This window comes from Camelus bactrianus, chromosome 24 (genome assembly GCF_048773025.1).
Source record: "Camelus bactrianus isolate YW-2024 breed Bactrian camel chromosome 24, ASM4877302v1, whole genome shotgun sequence".
Lineage (NCBI taxonomy): Eukaryota > Metazoa > Chordata > Mammalia > Artiodactyla > Camelidae > Camelus > Camelus bactrianus.
Window position 1 is genome coordinate 21,721,397 of NC_133562.1, and position 13,595 is coordinate 21,734,991.

Here is a 13,595-nt window from a genome sequence, read left to right on the forward strand (position 1 = left end):
ACTTTTGTAATGGCCCTCTTACTATGTGGCACCTGAAAATAAACACATGAAGAATAAAGAATATTCAATATCACTAATAATAATAAATAGAAATTATTAAACTCAGCAATGTATTGGGCACCAAGGGGTCAGATACAGAAATATAATGCACACTATTCTTGCTTTCAAAGAGTTTTGGATCTAGGTGGAAATGAAGATTACAATTTTAGATACAATTAAATATACAAATAAGTACTGTCATAGTGCACAGGGTTCAGAAATCTGAGTTCTAAAGTTGTAAATAGGTATTTCTAGGTTCTAACAAGGGTTAGATATTAAGAGGTATATTGGGTCTTTGTCCAAAGTAGCATATATAGGTAGCGCCAAAACTGGAATCCAGGTTTCTTTTTTCTTTGTCTAGTCCTTTCTTCACTCTTTTTTTTTTTTTTAAATGAGGTATAATGAGTTTACAATGTTGTGTCAATTTCTGGTGTACAGCACAAATTTTCGGTCATACATGAATATACATATATTCATTTTCATACTCTTTTTCACCGTGAGCTACTACAAAATCGTGTATATACTTCCCTGTGCTATACAGTATAAACTTGTTTATCTATTCTATATATACCTGTCAGAATCTGCAAATCTCCAACTCTCAGTCTGTACCTTCCCACCCCCCTCCCCGCAGCAACCACAAGTTTAGAAGAGAAAGACGCAATCATTTCTGGAGATACCGTAAATATCTGATTAAATCTACAATTTTCGGAAATTTCAACTCAGTAAAAATTCTAATTCTTGTGACTGTTCTTTGGTTAACCTGCAGCCAGCGAAAGTTGTTACAATCCTCTTTGAATTTCGTTTTGGGTTGATTTTAGAAACAGCTCAGGCTCAAGTGACAGTTTATTTTCTTAAAAATTAAAAAATAAATAAATAAGTACCCGTTAATACAGGAAGAACACAGGAAGAACACAGGAAGCCTGGAATGTAACCAAACAGGCTGTGCTTCCGGAATCTCGGCTGCCCGCAAGCAAGATGGAGGGCTCCTCCTGCACATGCGCAGAAGGGACGTTTGGGCGGGGCGGGGAGTCCCGGCTGTGCGTGGGGTCGCGCTCCCGGCAGGGATTGGCGGCGCCCGGGTGGAGAGGCGGAACCGGAAGCGCCTGTGTTGTGGGGCTCTGCGGGTTCAGTAGCGGAGTCCTCCCGGGGCCTCGCTCGCAGCCTGTGGTGTAGCTCTTACTCCGGGGGGTGCCATGGGGGAAGCGGAGAAGTTTCACTACATCTACAGCTGTGACCTGGACATCAACGTGCAGCTTAAGATGTGAGAGGATCTGGGCGCAGGGACTGGGATTGCTGAGACTCGGGAGCTGGGAGGCAGGGAGCTGCCGGCGGGGGAGCGAAGATGCTTGTTATCAGCCTGGGGGTCGGTCCGCGGGGCGGCCGGGAGGGCTGCGGTCGGGGGGAGCGGAGGTGATCCGGAGCTTGGAGGGAGGCGGCGAGCGAGGACTGAGGAGGACGGCGGTAGCAGTAAGTTCCTAAGTCCCACGGGGCTTTACTTAGAAAGCTGTTGCTGTTCCCAGCTGCCTTTTTGAGGGGTCATTCCGGCTCATCTTACAGATAAAGAAAACAAGTCTGGGTACAATCTTCGTCCCACTGTTAATCATCGGCAGATATTATTTTATTTAAAACTGGGCTGGAAGGTGGACTTGGAGCCTGCAGGAATTATGGAGAGGTAGACGCCGGCAGGTAAGGTAGTTGAGGATAAGATGAGCGCAGAGATGTCGTACTAAAAGCACGGGAGGTGGTAGACGCCCAGGTTGAATCTTAACGACAGTCTAGCGTCCTTTGGCCAGGGAAGTTGGGAGTGAGTCTGAGATGAGGAGGGTTCCAGCTGCAAAGGAACCAGACTGTATGAGAAAGGGAAAGAGAGGCTTGCAGGAAAATCTTGGGGCATCACAGTTGAAGTCAAGGTCCAGGACATGACATTTTGAGATGGAGAATAAGGGAACTCAGATGGGGAACAGGTAGGACCAAGTTGAAAATTATGCCCATAGGAAGGCATTCTTATAGATGTATTTTAATGTGTGAAAACCATCACAAATGATTAATCCCAACATCATTCGTTAAATGTTTTGGTCAATGTTTAACAAATGTGCCTCAGGCAAGGGGCTGCATACCTGTGGTAAATTTCATTTTCTAAGTTGTCAGATGCGCCTTTGAATGATTGTTGCCTTTTATTTTCAGAAGTTACTTAGTTCAGACTCTGAAAAATCCTTTACTATTCATTTTGTGGTGGTGGTAAAAATAACGTGTCAGTAACCAAACTGTACCTTTGTGTAATACTTTACACAGCCATTTGAAGTAAGTTTTACAGCACACCAATAGATACTTAAACAAGACCTGTGTTGCCATCAGTCTGGTAGAGGGCTTTCTTTTAGTCTGATTCCTCTCAGTATTTCTTGGACACATGAGTGCATTTTTTGGAAACTTTTGAACACTAAAAGGAAAGAAGAAAAAATTAAAAAAAAACTGGTCCATTATTAACAGATGCACTGAGTATTTTGAGGCAAAGGTAAAACATAAATTCGAAGTTGGGCAAAATTCAGTGCTAACCATCTTTTAGCTTCTGAAACTAGTTTTGGGGAGGGCAGGAAGTGTTAGTTTAGACTCATGTAATCAGAGAATAGTAACTTTTAAAATTCTATTTCTTCTCCCCAGGCCTTTTCATCTATTTCTATGGTTTTAATAACAACTTGCACTTTGGTGTCTCTTTTCTTAGTTCCATAATTAAATATCAAACTGCCCGTAAGACATGGCCACTTTGGATGTCCCAAAGCACTTTAAAAGCAACTAGTCCAAAATCGAGCACATCATTGGCTTTCCCTTCTAACTCTAATCTTCTCTCTCCCTATTTTGGTGATTGTTAGCATCATTCATCTAATTGGTTGAGACAGAAAATGAGTCGTGCGGACACCCCTCTCTCACCTCTGCTTAATCATTCATAAGTTATCTTGAATCTACCTGCTAAATATCTTTGATCCATATTCCCTTTTTTACCCCACTGTCCTAGCTTTAGTTTACCTTTTTCCTTTTAATTTTGACTAAAATTCTTCCAGCTGATCTTGCTTTCAGTCGAACCTCTCCATTACGTTCTTGTACTCCTGCCAAAGTATCATAAAACACAAATCTGATTATATTATCTCACTTCAAATTGTTCAGTTAACAGGGTTTTGGGTGTTCATTTTATGTCAGCACTGGGCTGAACGGGTGGCTACTTAGCTTCATTATCCTTCTACTTTGCATTCTCATCTCTAGCTTTTCCCCTCACATGAGCTTTATGCTTTAGCTATACCAACCTGCGGTTCCCAAGACACACGGTCGTGCCTCTTTGCCTCTGTATATGCTGTTCTTTTATTCTGAGAAGACTCCCTGCCTCTTCGGCTCTCACCCCCGATGTGTTGTCCAGGCTCCATTTCAGGCATCTGTCTGGGTTACAAGTCCCTGCACCCAAGGCACTGTAGGTGCTGAGACCTTTTGACGTATCTTTCTATAGTGAGAAGAACATTGGCTTTGGCCTCTTCTGTCCTGGTTTTTATTCTCAGCTCTGTTTCTTGCTTTGTGATCCTGGATAATAAACTTGATCTCTGAGTCTCTGCTTCATCATTTATAAAATGATAATATGGTGAAAAGTAAGTAAGAAAGCATAAAATGCCTAGTACAATAGATGAGGTAATCTTGATGTCCAAGCAGTGTTCCCACCTCTTTTTTTTTTTTTTTTTTTTTTAATGGAGGTGCTGGTACTGGGGATTGAACCCAAGTCCTCGTACATGCTAAGCATGCACTCTACCTTTGAGCTACTCCCCACTCCCCCCACCCTTCTTTAGAGGAGGTACTGGGGATTGAACCCAGGACCTTGTGCATGCTAAGCATGTGCTCTACCACGGAGCCATACCCACCCCTCACCTCTTTTATAATCTTACATGTACCTTTTATGACTTAAAATGCTGTGTTTCTTAATTTAAAGAAGTGATCAGATAATACATATACGTACTTAAAAAAAAAAACAAAAAGAAAGCATACAAAAAGAATATGCAGTTAAAAGATAAGTTTTCCCCACAGTGCAAGGTCTTAACATTTTCTTGTAACACTGTACTGTTTATCTTGTCTTTCATTTTTGGGCCTCTATGCCTAATATGGTAAATGCTGTGAAAGAATAGAGGGATGAGTGGCCAGCTTGAACTTAATAAAATGAAATTAATGCTTAGGAAGTTGGTGACATCTAGAAGGTAGACGAAGAGTTGGCAACAGGGTTTAAAAATAAGCCTAAAAGGGAGAAATATGTTGAAAAGATATGTTAGGATTTGAGAAGACCTTTAGTAAGTGAAAAAGTGACTTCAATTTCATTTATAGAAAAATGTTCAGGTAGCATACGGTTACTGAGCACTGAGACATAACCATAAACTCTTCTTAGTATTTATTGTGTATTTCCTTAAAAAAAAAGTATGTCTAAACATTGTTGTTTTCATGTTTCCAGAGGAAGTCTGGAGGGAAAGAGAGAACAGAAGAGTTACAAAGCTGTTCTAGAAGACCCGATGTTGAGGTTTTCAGGGCTGTACCAAGAAACATGTTCCGACCTTTATGTAACCTGCCAAGTTTTTGCAGAAGGGAAGCCTCTGGCCTTGCCAGTGAGAACCTCCTACAAGGCATTTAGTACGAGATGGAAGTAAGTTGTCTTCTTGCATTTGGTGGGTTCCAGACCATTATCTCATTTCTTTGTAGGTGTTGAAAGTAGTATTTGGTGGGGATTACAGAGGAATTTTTTTTTTCCAGTTCTTTATTTTAATACCTATAAGCATTGATTGGATAGTTTAAAGCAGGGACCCACTCAGAAAGGAGTATACACAGCAGTATTGTAACTGCAGTTGAGGTGGGCGTGAATTTATGTTTGTATGGAGTATATTGACATGTTTTCCTAAGAACTTGACTGATACACAAAATGACCCAAACCAAAAACAGATACGTAGCATCTTTAAGTTTGCGTCCATCCTGTGCCCTTGAAACAGAAACTCTTCCAGATAGTCTAAGAGGTTGTCTAGGCTGATATTTGGAGCTCAGATCTTTACAGTCATCTGTTCGGATCGGATGTTTATCTTAAATATGGATTTTTTTTTTTCTAAGTTCTTGGTTTATTGATGGCACATTAGCAGACCGTTGTTGGGACTTGAGGTGAATGCAGTGAACATGAGGTTCCTGTTTTCCCAAAATAGTATTGTGTGTCCTTAATATAACCTCCTGACACTTCTTGTTTGATCAGCTGTGTGCTGTGCAGTTTCCACGCTTGATCTATGGGTGGTGTTCAGTCGGCTGGGAGGCTTGGTTCAGAATACAGGCCATGTGCCTCGCAAGGAAGGAGTCTGTGCCCGTGGTGTTTATGGAAGGCAGGGTGTGGCCACGGGGACTCCCATGCTCAGCTGTTGAGGATACAGCCCTTGACCAAGGTTGGCCTGGCAAGCTGGGAAAAGTTTTCCAGAGAGCTCAGAAGCCTGAGCCCTGATGATTTGGCTACACTGAAACCAACTATTTTAATGATGTAATTTCTTGAGTAGTCTTTTTGTGGCTAGATATACACACACAAGTGTGTATGATAATGTATATAGACTTGCTATTCTGGAAAATTGTCAAATCTGTAAAAGTACAATCATGTAATGAACTTGCAAGGCCCCATCACCTAGCTTCATTAATTACTAACTCAAGGCCATCTTTCATCTGTAACCAGTGTTATTTTGAAGCCAATTCCAAATATTGTATCATCTTAACTTAAATATTTCTGTATAGCTCTAACATACTACAGTATCATCATTACACCTCAAACAGTGCACCAAAATTCCTTAACTGTATCAGAGGTTCTTAAACTGGAATCAGGAAACCTATAAAACTCTGAAATTGTATGCAGAACTTTCTGTGTCTTGCACATTTTTACAGGTACAGAGCTCAAAGCCTTTATTAGATTTTCAAGATGGTTTGTGGCCCCCCAAAAAAGACAGAGAACCACAAATTTAGGTCTAGGAAGTCAACATTTATGGTGAATTCCACTTTTCTTGGTAAGAGAAGTTGTACGGCGGTTTTGTTCCATGTCTTGGCAACAAAGGAAATTAGAGCAAAAGCCAATTCTGAGTTGTCGGGAAATTAGTATCTTTCTCCTCTTCCTCTCATTTGCTGACTCCTCTCAACATTATTTATGTTTTGTGTATTTTCACAGATAGAAAAACTTTCATATGTGCTCTCTCAAAGTTTGAGTTTTTTAATATATATATTTTTAAACTGTGAAACTAATAAACTAAGTACTCTAAAATAATTAGAATGCCTTTTTAATTTTAATTAAAAGATTTAAAACAGCTATGTAGAAAAGAGATTGAGAAAATACCTCGTGTTGGATGAAGTTTTATAAGGATAGGCTTTTGTCTTATTTTAAATACACTCTCTGGGCTTAGGGGAAATATTTTCAGATTTTGTACATCTACTCCTTAGTACTTGAGTGAAGTTTTTACCAGTTCATAAAAACAAAAATTGCACTCCTGTAATAAATAAAAGCAAACTTGCACAGCTACTATTTTCCTTAAGCACTTACTCCAAAGAAGATTCTGTAGACTGTGCGGAAAATAAATTATACCATAAAAGGTTCTCTTGCTATCTAAATTTTTTGCATTTCCTTGGTTCAGAAAGTATTTTTGAGTAGTATGAGATTCCAAGTTATGTAAATCTGATTTCTGACTTTCTGATAGTTGTGAGAGTTTGAATAACGAGGAACTCATCCAAGTTCATCGGAATCTATTCTATCCTATCCTGTCCTGTCCTATAAAAAGAGAGCCTGTGGTGAGGGAAACCTGCACTTTCTTTAGCTACACTCAGGGTAAAATTTTCATTTTTGCTGTGAAATGCTGCATATTTCTAAGTTATATGTATGAATATTATTCTGCAGGCAAGTGCTTTAAATTTTTTTTATATTTATATTCTATTTCATCCCATGAAGGATTTGAAATGGCTCTAGAGAGAGACATTAGACATCAGACTAACAATCTAATCTAATTTAAAAATTAGAAAGTTAGGGTTTAGGAGTGCATTAATCAGCGTAGAGAATTAGTACAATGGTGTATGGGGGTGGGGATACAGATCAGACCATCCAAAATCAGGCTGTAGAATCTTGGAATGTCTTGAAAGTTGCCAGGTGAATTGAAGCCTAACTAAGAGTTGGGGCGTGGGGAAGGGTTGATGCCTGGGAAGGCAGAGAACAAAATGGTATTCCGAATACACAGCCTTTTGACGTCTGACCACATCTTTCCTTCATTTCTAGAATACCTTGGGCAATTTTCACACTATTTTTTAGCTGCAGATTTATATTTCTAAGAACTCTTCTACAGAAGTATGTATGTAAAATATACTGTATGTAAAACCGTACGTATGTAACAAGTATGTAAAACAGTTTGAACTACTGTTGCTTTAATTTAAAGAGATGTGGGGGCCTGGTGTTGGATGGCAGAGGGTTTGAGGCAAAGATTGCTTACTCTTATGTATTGTCTCCAAAGGACAGAATATAGAGGTGAGTATTTTCAAAGCTCATTTTGATTCTCACTGTCTTTTCTCTTTAACTTCAGTCTGGGTTAAGTAGTCTCTTCTGTTTGTTCATTGGCGTAAGGTGACACTGTCAGTCTGGCCCACTGTGTGAATAGTAATTAAATAATTCATTTAGCTCCTCAAGCTTATCTCCAGTGGAGAATGGCTTTTAAAGCACATGTTTTATTTTTTTAAGAACTTCACTGAAGAAAAGGATTTAATAACATTCAGATTCTCCTTTAAATTGATAACCGTCTCTGATTTTCCTGTCGGTCCTTGAATTTATAGGGTGGATGTAAATGTTCTGTTCTTTAAATCTGTGGAAATTCTCTTTAATTCCTTACTGATGCAGGTGTATTTGGCCTAGCCTGGGGTATGCCGTCTGAGAATAATTTTGAGTAAACAGAGAAACAATTCTCTGTGTCTGTTGGGTATTACTTTGTGTGTTGTTTGTATAGTTTCCTTTTGGGATTTTAAAAGCCGTCTGCTGTTTAAGGGAGTTGAAATGATCAGATAAATCCAGTGTGAAGGTTGAATTCAGAAGAAATTTTGCAGAGGTGAAAAGACAGTAAAAAAAAAAAAAAAAAAAAGAGAAAGAAAGAGCTGTGCTGTCATTACAAAGAGCAAGGACCCCTTAGTGAAATCATATATACAAACATGCTTTGAAAGCATTAGAAAAACTAACAGCTAGCCTTATTGGTATTAATGCAGTAACTTGAGAGACGGAAATCTCACCTAAAAACTCGTCATGTCTGTTCAGGGCATGTTATGAAGCTAGCGGATAGTCTTCTTTGACCTCTTTAAGGTTTTGATTGTTCTTCTCTGCTTTTTTGGGATACTGCTGTGCATCATAGGGCCATATTCCACTCATCAGGGTTCTGAGGATGAGTAATTATGATTTTTTTTTTCCTCTTCATAATTTAAAACTGATCTGGAGGGTGCGTACAGAAAAGTCATGGTTTGGTTCAAACAAGTGTGGCTCTATAGCAGGTTCAAGTGTTTTCCCGGAGTTTCATCAGCCACTTTCACGTCCTTGGGTCTCAGTGACATTTTCTGAGTTTCTTGATTAAGAAAGTAACCAGTGTTACTTTTCATGAACTGTGTTTTTCAAAATTTATTTCCCATGTGTTTTGTAGGCATGCCTCTGAGACACTGCAGGTTCATTTCCAGATTGCCGCAGTAAAGCAAATATTGCGAAAAAGTGCATCATACAGATGTTTTTGGTTTTCCAGTGCATATAAAGTTATGTTACACTGTACTGTAGTCTGTTAAGTGGGCAGCAGCATTACGTCTAAAAACACAAGATACCTTAATTTAAAAAATTACTTTATTGCTAAAAAGTCCTAACTACATCTGAGCCTGATATTAATACATCAAAGATCACTTACCACAGCTCACCGTAGCAAATATAACAACAATGAGAAAGTTTGAAATATTGCAAGAATTACCAAAATGTGACACAGAGACGCAACAGAAGCCCATGCTGTTGGAAAAATGGTGCTGTTGGTCCTGTTAGATGCAGGGTTGCTGGGAACCACAACTTGTAAAGAATGCAGAATTTGCAAAGCCCAGTAAAGCAAAGCAAGGTGTGCCTGCATTTGATGATGAGGTTGCTTAGAGCAAAGTTGAGGTGAATGCCACATTATTTTTTATACTGCTAACTTAATCTTTTCAGACATTTTCTCTGGCCAAACTTTCTTGTATGGTTTGTTAAATTAAAAAAAAAAAAAGTTACGTACATGTGTTTGTGTTGACTTTGTCTCTTTAACTTTATGTTTATTCTGACTCGATTTCCACAGCTGGAATGAATGGCTAAAGCTACCTGTGAAATACCCTGACCTGCCCAGGAATGCCCAGGTGGCCCTGACCATATGGGATGTGTATGGCCCAGGAAAGGCGGTGCCTGTGGGGGGGACAACAGTCTCACTGTTTGGAAAGTACGGGTAAGCGTTCTCTTCTCCTGTACGAGTGTTGCAGCTTTCTGCCTGTTTCTTTTTGGAAGGGCTTCAGTAGTTTTATGCCCAGTCTGGTTCTCTTATGTGCTAGGAAATGAAACCTGTTTGGTCTCACATATGCCTCTGTCATTCATTCCTGAAACTGAACTTGACACACATTTCCTTCGGGATGTGCAGATAGATTAATTAAGAAGCACACTTTGTATTTCTCTGCTGTTTATGGTTGGTAATGTGATTTCCTTTTTTTGTTTTTCCTTCCAGTTTTATTGAGACGTAATTGACGTACAGCTCTGTATACTTTTTATGGAGGGGGAGGGAATTAGGTTTTATTTAAGTCTTTTATAATGGAGGTGCTGGGGATTGAACCCAGGACCTTGTGCTTGCTAGGCATGCGCTCCGCCGCTGAGCTCTATCCTCCCCCTTGGTGATGTGACTTCTCTTAGGAAATAGTCGTTAGAAACTAGAACCTTATTTTCAGAGGAAAAAGGGGCTATTTGGCATATACTGTAACTGCTTTGTTATAGAGTTTTTCTTCTTTGTCATAATAGTGACAGAAAGGACAAAAAGCAGGATTAAAAAGGACTAATTTGCTAGTGATGGTAATGATTATAATAGACAAGTTCATTCCTGTTTTTTAAAATTTACAGGTAATAGAAGTTTATTGTTAAAAAAAAAAAAAGATCAACAAAACCAATAGCCCTGAAGTGTGTTTTCTCTCTATCCCTTTTCTCTTGGGACAGAGAAACCACTCTTCATCTTAAGAAAACTGTTGATCTTCTATTTTTTCTGTGTCTATTAATTGGAATTTTTCTCTAAAAAACTTGGTGTTTCATCAAGTATTGAGTTACTTTGGTATGCAGTTCCTATAGGAAAGGCAGAAGAATGTTTAATTTTTTTCCCCTTTAACAATTTTAAAAATAAGTTAGTGCCTTCGTAACTGGCAAAGGTGATGACTGATGGTTTTTTGTGTTTAAATGTTTCAATCCATTACTGTTTTTATCCTTTATAATTCTCAAAAACTCCCATTTTTGGTCCATCGGAGCCCCTTCGAGTTGAGCCCACGCTTTCCTGACAGTGCAGCCCTCCAGTAATCACTGGCAGCCTCTTTACTTCCTGGTGGACAAGCTATTCCAGGCTCCTTGGGCAATTTTCTGCCCCAGACCTGGAATCCCTGAAAGAAGTCCGCGTTTCCTTTTGAGGTGAAATGGTAAAGACCGTAACCTCGGTATTACCGAACTTCTTAATTTTCGCACATTTTGAAATTGAAAAATGTTAATTTCTGAAATTAGTTTTGACATCATTGAATATGAATGAGTATGCTCAGGTTTTTGATATTTTTCTTTACTATTTGTGTTTATGTTTCTGTGAATTGCCTTTTGATATCCTTTGCACATTTTGAAAAAATTAAGGTATAATTCACATACCGTACAATTCTTTGCATTTTTTTGAGTTGTCATTTTTCTTATTAATGTGTAAGGGGCCTTTATAAATTAATGATATTAGCCCTTTGTGTGGGACATGTTACAAATATTATTTTTCCTGTTTGACATATTCTTTTGAACTAGTATATATTTGTCTATTTGCTTGTGTACTTGCTGCTCGTGGATCTTAAATTATTACGTTGAATTTATCAGTTTTTATAAACTGATGGTGGTTAGGAATGCAGGTTATAGAACTAGTTTATCTGTGTCTAAAACCTGGCTCCTTTGCTTAGTATCTGTGGACCTTTGGGTGCAAGTTGTTTAATCTCTTTATGCCTCAGTTTCTTTGTAAAATGAGATGGTAGTATGACCTCACAGAGTAGTTTACCATGATAAATTGCTAAAGACATGTAATGAGCTTCATAAATACTCAGTAAATATTAGCTGCCATTGTCTCTGAACTAGTCTTGCGACTTTTGATGCTATTAATGTTTTAATTTTAGAGTGGGATGGTTATCCTTATTAGCATTCTTTTTAGAATTTCTCTTGATATTCTCTCTTTTATTAGATAAATTTTAATATTTCCTCAGTTTAAAAAAAAGCTCATTGTTATTTTTCTGGGAAACTGTATTGAATTGTGTATGTAAATTACATAGAAAATTGACACCCTTATAATACTGAATTTTTCTATTCAAGAATAGGGTATCTCAGAAAAGCTTCAACTCATGAATAAAATCGAGATGTAATTAATTCCATTTAGAATAGCTTGATTGCTTAGGAAGATGTAGGTATTTTAGTTTAATGTACCTATTAAAGAGATACTTATGATTGAAATCCATGCAGGAACAGTAATTCAGACATAGTCTGAGCCATTGTGGCTTCCGGTTTTAGATCTAATTTTTGATATAGTAGTGTGTTACAGTAGAACGGACGTATTACACAATCAGTATTGTTCCTTTCCAGAGTGTTTGTTCCTTTTTGCTTTCTGTACCGGAGTGGGATTTGCTTGCCACACAGAAAAGGATGCACAACAGTTTATTCCTCTTAGTGGTTAAATGTTCTTGAGAAGCAGCCACATAGACCTCTGGGTTTTTCCTGCTGGCCTCTTCCTAAGTGGTTGACTTCTGAAAGATCAACAGGCGGTTCCCAGGGAAACACCTCTTTTAGCACTGGTATATATTTTTGGTTGACCTTAGAATATGGTTTCAGGAGACACTCTGATTAGACTGTAGGTGTGAGACCATTGAAATGTCCACAGAAGTACAGTGTGATGACCTGCGTAAAGCCAAGTAAACTCTTTCTCAGGTTGACATTTGTGACACTGTTTTACTTAGCTTTTGGCAAGTTTTTAAAAAGTACATGAAATCAGTAGTAATCAATCTGTATATGGGAATTACCCGGTAAGGTCCTTAGACTGGCACCTTCTGGCATTCTCATTAATTCAGTCAGTCTGTGATGGGGGCCAAAATCAGTATTTTTAATAAGCTTCCTGAGTGATTCTGTGAAAGGTAGCCTATGGACCACATTTTGAGAAGCACTGCATTCACTTTTTCATTGTAGTCTGTTGTTTGACTTTTGCACGTTGTTCTTTTCAAAATTTCTCCCTTTATTCCATCCCCTGGTAGCCACTTTATTTGTATTGCTATGCATATCCCAGTAGAAGAAAAATATCTTTACCTTCCATCTAAACCATGTTGGAAACATGTATGAAAGGTAAACCATAGTATTTGTTCTATTTCAAAAAGTGATCAAACCCTAGAGATTTCTGTAAAGGTAGTAGGAGCAATAAATGTTAGTTAAACTTCAATTCATTTCTCAAATATGAGTCATTAACTTACTAGTTTCAGACTACCTGCCACATCTCTACTAAGTATACTCTTTTTAACTTGATATTTTTGTTTAAACCAGCTCAGTTTTTTTTAACTTTCATTTAGTTTAAAGCAAAAATTACTATCATTACTATATATGAAAAACAAATATTTAACATTGGTGGATAATGATAAAAAGTAAATACAATGAAAATAACTGTGTTATTAAAGTTTGGAAATTGAAACAAACAAAAAAAACCCTAATGAAACACAAATGATAGTAAATCTATTTGACTTGCAAAATATGCATATAATACTTGCAAAAAAAAAAGTCTTTTAATTAGAATGGTTCTGTTTGTGCCTAGTTGGATATAAGGAGATGGTCAGCTCACTGTCAGTTAATTTAAAGATAAGATTTTACATCAGCTTGTTTTTCATTAACCAGTTCATCTCCCATACAGCTGTAGGACAGTTAGCCAAATGCTAACATTAGATTTTTAATACAGGTCTATGGTTATTTTGCACAGTGGTGAAGGAATGCAAAAAAGCTAGATCACCTATTATTTCCTCTAGGCTGATGCTTATAGTGACCTTTAGCTCAGAAAAAGGAAACCTGAAAAGCCCTATGAAATTAAAATAACTCCTCCTTCTCCCTGTGTCCAGGGGCCTTTCCTTGAAGGTGAACTGGGTTGCGGTGCACATAAACCCAGGCACCCCACCCCCAGCATGGTACTGGGCTTCCATGCAGCTTCGGATTGTGGGAGACTGGTACCCAGGCTGCTCTGGGGGCTGCGGCTGGGCGCAGACATCCACTCGTGCTG

The 13,595-nt window shown here is 38.4% G+C and overlaps 1 protein-coding gene across 3 annotated transcripts in view; it reads left to right on the forward strand.

Moving 5' to 3' along the window:
• The first annotated feature begins 1,124 nt into the window (after positions 1-1,124).
• Positions 1,125-13,595, forward strand: part of PIK3C3 (phosphatidylinositol 3-kinase catalytic subunit type 3) — a 113,978-nt gene continuing 101,507 nt past the window's right edge. For 2 of the 3 annotated variants that reach the window (XM_074352299.1, XM_074352300.1), the window contains exon 1: positions 9,882-10,752. Coding sequence is in view for 1 of the 3 variants with exons in the window: in XM_074352298.1 (XP_074208399.1) it covers positions 1,233-1,300; positions 4,514-4,702; positions 9,390-9,533 (401 nt within the window). In the remaining 2 variants the exon portion in view is untranslated. Of the gene's footprint in view, positions 1,301-4,513; positions 4,703-9,389; positions 9,534-9,881; positions 10,753-13,595 lie in introns of those variants that run through there. The other variant, XM_074352298.1, reaches the window with a different exon arrangement.